Genomic DNA, 6,728 nt, shown 5'->3' with positions numbered 1-6,728 from the left:
AATTACAACTCCTAATTTGTATCACACCCATAAAAATTAACAAGAGAAAAGTTTTCCGACACACCTGCAAAGGGCGCATTTACGGACTACCCCATCAAAAAGCGCCCATGCCTCTCATGTAAAAGCGCCCTATTAAAAACAACGGTTTGATACCTAACTAAGTAGCCTATTTGAACGTGTCAGCCCATTAACCATTTATGCTGTGAAGACTAAGGTAATGGTAAGGTGAGCGCTCTAATAATCAAAGTGTTCAATGAAATGTGTCCCAACCACCAGATGCTGTTTCTCTGGGTTGAAGAATAGGGCGCAAATAGGGTGGGCGCAATTACGAATGGAACACATTTTTCATGAGCTTCAAATATGGCGAGGACAGCGAAGCCACGGTGGTGATAAACTTTCAAAACTACTATTAAACGAGCAATTAACAATGATTATCAGTTGAATCACTATCTCTAAGATAAACCATGACACTAGCAAAGGTCGAAATAGACTGTTTCGCGTAAGAAAATAGAGGAAATCACAAAAATTGGTCTGCGAGAAAGCTGAGACACCTCACCTGCCCCCGTGGACCGGAATAAGAGCGAGTTATTGGTGGTGAAGTAAATGCACACATTCGAGCCTTCATTCGAATCGAATTTTGGACAGGAGGAAGGTGTGGCGCATTTAAGAACATGGCGCAATATGACCTCTCTCCCCTACATCCATATGGACGCCCCACCTGCAGCTCAGTTGGGCAAACTACGGGGAGGTAATCAAGAACTTGATTAATCAAGTTCATGATTATGACGTCACGAAAACGGGGCGTGGCATGACCATATAAGGAGTTGTAATCAAGATTTTGATTACTTTTCGTGCACCGAACTATTCAAGTGTTTCGTTTCGATTGTTATAATGTCCATTTCGACACGATTTTTTACCAGGTGAAACGCAATATTCTATTCTCCCGAAATGATATGGACCGGTAGCAGTGGGATATGGACTTTAGCTCATATGGCGAAAGATAAACTGCTAGCCTAACTTTTTCAGAAAAGTGATATTTTTTAAAGCCCTTTTTAGGCGGATATTATTCTTTTATCCACATTTTTACGTTTCCAATTTAAAAATAAATAATTGAACATTCATTTTACACACGTCTTAAATTGGTCGTAATAAACATTTCTTCCAAAAGGCGCCGTCGCCTGTTAGCACGCCGCCATTTGTCGTGTTGTCTGTGTGTGGGTGAGGGTGGAAATTAGCGCCGAATTATTGGTAATTTGGTTCTTATAGGTAAAATTAGCATTTTTTAAAATAATTTAGATCATGTTTGTATATTTGAATAGCCTCAACGTTCATGTGCGTCGGTATAAATGTTGAAATATCGCGATAGAATTTATGATGATTTTGTAGGCTATCATGGCGCATGCTTTCCGCGGTATAATATTTTAATTATTTACAAAATGTATTGCTATTTACAAGGTTATAGTTGATCTTAAAGTAAATAATAGGCATAGTTTGTTGTTTGGGGCAATTGTTGATTAGGGAGGCACATTGAACTGCCCACAGTAGCTAGAAATGTTGTGGCCTGGCAGGTTGTGCAAAAGTTTGTAGTGTGGCCATATCATTTATTCTTGTCAATTATCTGTGCAAGCAGGGACCAATAGGATATATCTTTTAGTTTTTAATAAAAAGTTAAACTTCGGCTTATGCTAGGTTATTCATACTTGCATTCTAAGTGGCTTTGTCATGGATTCATAGAACAATAATAGAAGTGGTGACTGCAAATGTGTCTGTTTTTCCACAGCTCATCAAAGCACCACCTCCTCGCTGTAGCGGTGGGCGTCACGTCACCACAGTATTGTTCAGGAAGCTTGTGATAATGGTACCTACGGTCCTACCTTGAGGAATTTTCAATCAAAAAATGATATGATTAACTTCTTTGGAATTGAGCGGACTAACTACAGCTACATTTGTATTATGTGCAGCGCTCATGCAAGACAGCAGGCCAGGATGCAGGGACACACAGCTGCAGGTATGTATAAATTGCTTTTGCAATAGATGGTTGTAGTGTTTTGTTTTGTCGCTGGTGCGTCACATTCAGTTTGGTGTGTCACGTTGAGTTTGGTGCGTCACGTTCAGACACTACAATGATCCAGTCCAGTGTACATGTTGCACACTCGAGCTGGGCATGCTGAAAATAATTCGCTGGAGCTCCTTCAGTGTGATCACATGAAGTTGCCTGGCACAACTTTGCGAGCTCACATGACTCATCCCCAGTTTTGTCCTGACACAGCCCAATCTAATCCTTTTTCAAGATACAGGCATTGTCTATTCTAATGTTTTCAAAACAATTCATTCTAATCTAAATGCAGAAACTTCTTTACTGATACATGTGTAATTTGTATCTACATTTTCCAGACTGCTGAGTCTGAGGCATTATACATTATTTTCACATCATGTGCCGAAATGTAGTATCAGTGCCCTGCGCCAACACATCAGGTCCATGTCTTGTCTTGTTTGTCTTGTTACATCTGTCTACCTCTCCTCCATCATTTCTTCCTTCCATCTTTCCTTGCTTCCTTCCTCACTCCCTCCTTCCCCTCCCCCCTCCCCTCCCCTCCTCTCCTCTCCTCTCCTCTCTCTCCTCTCTCTCTCTCTCCCTCCTTTACTCTTTCCCTCCTTCTCTCCTTTATTCTTTCCCTCCTTCTCTCCTATTCTTTCTCCTCCATTTTCTCCCACGCAATGTTAAGTGTACCTATAATTTGGTTATGAACATTTTGCAGGGGATCAGCTGGAGAACCTGCAGCGCATTCTCCAAGAGACGACGGAAGCCAACGGAGGCCCGCAAAACTTTCCATCCCATAATCGTGAATGGAGAGCTGGGCGGGGAAGACGCGGTATTCGTCGAGGCCCAGGAGGTGGTATCGGCGCCACCAGACCAAGCATTCCTGCTGTGGCAGGCCGCCTTTTGGATTTTTAACATCAAAACTCCTAAAAACATGGTCAATCTGAATTGGTTTCTGAGAACCAAAGTGTTTGGTGGAGTGAAGGCCGATGTGCCGCCATCAGCGGCGGCCATCGCGACCGTGAAGCAAGTGGAGTGAGATCCCCGTAGAGCATGCCGCGGCGGGGTGTCGGAAGCGTTTGCCAATTCTTTGAGCCTTCCATCGGCGCGGACTATAAATACACATTTCAATATATATATTTGATCTGTGCTTGGTTACACGGGCTTAGGGTTGTAACGCTATTCGTCCAATATATGTGGTCGTATGCAGATTATCATTTGAGCTGACTTATGGTCAGGCCGCTTATCGCGGACAGCGGTGTTCTTGCTCGGGGTGGTCTTTTTCAGATCCGTGTTCGGCAATGTGAGCGAGCAAGCGCGAGAAGAGGTGTGCTCGTGCACAAGTCCACATGTGTGTGCCACATCCCTATTCCCTAACTTGTCTAAAGCTTACAGCTATTAAGTCTCTAGCCACCCACCAAAACTGAAAAACAATCGGTGACGCCGTTCCGGAGATACAGAAATGATGTGCGCGTGTGCAAACATATCCTATCCCCGATTTGTCCAAAACTTATAGCTAATAGGCTTCTAGCCACACAAAAATTTGAACAGGCTCGGTCAAGTCATTCATGAGAAACATTAACTGCAACATAAATTCCATCCCACCAAAACTGATTGATTTTGTCAATAATATACACCATTATCATTGTATCTTTTAATTAGTTGCATTGTTCAACGCTCGCCAGTAGCACGATCAGCGCGATCAAAATCGTGATTAGCCAGCTGAATGCGAAATCAAGATCATGATTAGCCAGCTGGCTGCATAATCAAGAAGTTGATCATCGGACTCCCGGGACGACGCCTCGTAATCAAGTTGTTGATTACGTTTTGGTTGCAATCTACCGCCTCACGATTTTCAACTTGAATCATTCAAACATTACACTTGTAGAGTGACTTCTTCTCTATCGGTCTTACAATTTTCGTGCATCTCCGTAGACCCTGAATCGAGATTCAGCCGTTTTCGTGACGGACTGCAGACATGACCAAATATGGGCATAAAATAATCATGAACTTGATTAATCAAGTTCTTGATTACCTCCCCGTAGTTTGCCCAACTGAGCTCCTGCATCGTTGGCCTGTGTAACTGAGTAAAAAATTACACGTGGAAATGGAACTGTTGCCGTGTGGTGGACCAGGATGACCACAGAATGGTAGTTTCCAATGAAAGAAAATCCTGCAAAAGCACCAACTACTGATTGCAGCCGTTCCTCACGCATTGGCCCTTCTTCACTCAACTTGAACTATAGCTTTCACAGTTACTCGCTAGGTGTCACTACATAATTGTTTATTTCCTATCAGCTGCGGCCCGCGCCAAGATGCCCGCGCCACGCTGCTGATGTGTGCAAGGCGTGCCTGCGCTGCAGCGCTCTGCAAATTGCAAGTGCTGCAAGTGAGGGCGGCGCTGGTCGACGCCGGTGGTCGGGGCTGGAAGACCAGACGTTCTGGACGCAGAAACTCACTTTTCTTCAAGCCTGCATAACGGTGAGACTAGATATTAGTAGAGGCTGGGTGTATTTATCAAATATCAATGTCAGTGTGGTAAATGCATATGTTAGTTGACAATTTCATTTTGATTTGCATGGAATGGAGTGCAGATTTAGATTGAGATGGATCTCATGTCAATGCCATGTTGATTTTGACTACTTGCTACTTGCAGTTGTATTTGACAAGTGATAAACCATTGCAAAATTGTAGGGATACAATGGTTTCATAGTTCTGGAATTTGGTATTTTCTGTTAAGTTTTTGGTGTCATGTGATGACCTTTGATTGCTCATAAAAGGTTCTATATAACCAGATATTGATATGAAGGATGTCATTAAGTTCAGCCCTGTTTTCCTTTAGATAAGCTACATTTCAATTTATTGTAATAAAAGGAATCAACATCAGATGCTAATTGAGAGCCATTGTCAACACAATAACAACAAGACCAATTATCTTCACCCTAAAGCGTATTGATGTCCAAGCATTACTGACATAATCTTACATGACAGTCAAGCCCCAATTTTAATGGTTTTGCTTAATTTCTTCTAATTCTGACTCATTCAAACCCTTACACTGTGATATGATGAGGAGCTTTGCACTAGACAGATATGTAAATATCTGTTTTTATGTTCAATTTAGCAGATATAACCCCAAATAATACTGTATTGCAACTTACACTCATGAGCCTTTTCAGTGAAACCCAAGGTATCACTTTCCTCAGATTTCAGAACTTATCTTTCATCAATCGAATGATTATTTGAACCAGCCTATCTTGTGCTGGTTTTACCTTTCTTAGACAACTTCTCTGGATTTCCACCTTCCCAGGGTCAGCGGGGCACTGGCACGCTCCACTCCTGATCTCAAGGAGTTGCCAGTGCACTCCCTGGATTGGACACCAGGCCAGTGACTACTGCTGAAGCATCATCACCAGCAACATCAGCATCATCATCAGCAGCAGCAGTGATGTACAGCAGTCTGCAGCAGTCTGACGGGCCGACCGGCGCCGCGCCGACGCCCGTCCGTCGCCGGCGACAGCGCTACGGCCGTCGTCTCTTCTCGCCAGTGTGGCCAAATTGGTGATGTTGCGGGGAAAGTCACCCCCAATGAAAAGTATAATGACATCCTCAGAAATTTTAAAATTACATCATCACAACGTTTTTGTTGTGAAAGCATACCTAGTGAAGGAATAAAGACTAAAAATGTTCCAATGTACGATTCACACCGTCATACTCGTACTGTCGCGCTTGCAATGTTTTTTTCATCATTGATGACAATATTTGATTTTTTTTTTTACTTTTCACCAGAGTTTGACGTCAGGTATAGTTTTTCCACATAACTTGTAAAAACTGTACCTAAAATGACACTGAAGACGAGTTTTTTGAAAATAGTGACATCCTCATCCAACTTTTTTATACATCCTCCCCCTAACGCTAAACCAATTTGGCCACACTGCTTCTCGCTGTCACTCTCCTCAGGTGGGTTCATGGGGGAGCTGAATGCCAGCTCAGCTCAGTTTCATGGGGCACACAAAATGCGCAGCTGGGGCATCGACGAACGCTGTTACATCACTATTCAACGCTTAGTTTAAACGCTAAGCCGTGTAACGTTTCGTTATCGAATCGTTCCTAGTCTCAGAACCCAGCCAGCATTGGTGGAAACAGGCGGCGTTTGAGCAAATTATCCGCTGCCGTGTTATCCGCTGCCGTGTTCCGCCCGGCCGGCTGCGGCAGGCCGCTCAAAACAGAAGCCATATCCGTCACTGTCGGGCAACATGTGAAGCTGTCCGGTACACAGCGGTGTCGCTACGCTGTCGGTGTGAGTTGAGCCGACGGACGACCGATCACCGGGGCTACAGCGTTGCTAGCATCGTTGCATCATCACGTAGATACCACGAGAGTATCATTGCTCTGTGGTGTCAGCGGTATCATTCCCCAATGACCTTTCCCGGAGTTGGTATATTGACCGAATCCCGTCACCAAAAGGTCTGTCTTTTATTTGAGGAAATCGATGGGGCTGCTGTTTTGTGTTTACCCTCATCTATGGGTGGTACCAATACCACCACGACCGCCTCATCACCCGGGTGATGTCAGCATAGCGTGGCCCCGGGGCCCGGCGCCAGTGCCAGCTCCAGCCACAGTACAGGTATATCGGTACGGCGGCCGTTTGATCGATACCGAAACGAACCCAGCTCGCCAGCTGCGATGT

The 6,728-nt window shown here is 44.2% G+C and overlaps 1 protein-coding gene across 1 annotated transcript in view; it reads left to right on the top strand.

Annotated features, from left to right (window-relative positions):
* Positions 1-4,362: 4,362 nt before the first annotated feature.
* Positions 4,363-6,728, top strand: part of LOC122383889 (anoctamin-8-like) — a 60,639-nt gene continuing 58,273 nt past the window's right edge. The window contains exons 1-2 of the mRNA XM_043370734.1: positions 4,363-4,522; positions 5,349-5,998. Coding sequence (XP_043226669.1) covers positions 5,881-5,998 — 118 coding nt within the window. The 5' untranslated portion in view covers positions 4,363-4,522; positions 5,349-5,880. The remainder of the gene's footprint in view (positions 4,523-5,348; positions 5,999-6,728) is intronic.

This window comes from Amphibalanus amphitrite, unplaced genomic scaffold (genome assembly GCF_019059575.1).
Source record: "Amphibalanus amphitrite isolate SeventyFive unplaced genomic scaffold, NRLGWU_Aamphi_draft 000175F_arrow, whole genome shotgun sequence".
Classification (NCBI taxonomy): Eukaryota; Metazoa; Arthropoda; class Thecostraca; order Balanomorpha; family Balanidae; genus Amphibalanus; species Amphibalanus amphitrite.
Note: the sequence above shows the minus strand (reverse complement) of the source record. Positions and strands in the feature narration are given on the sequence as shown.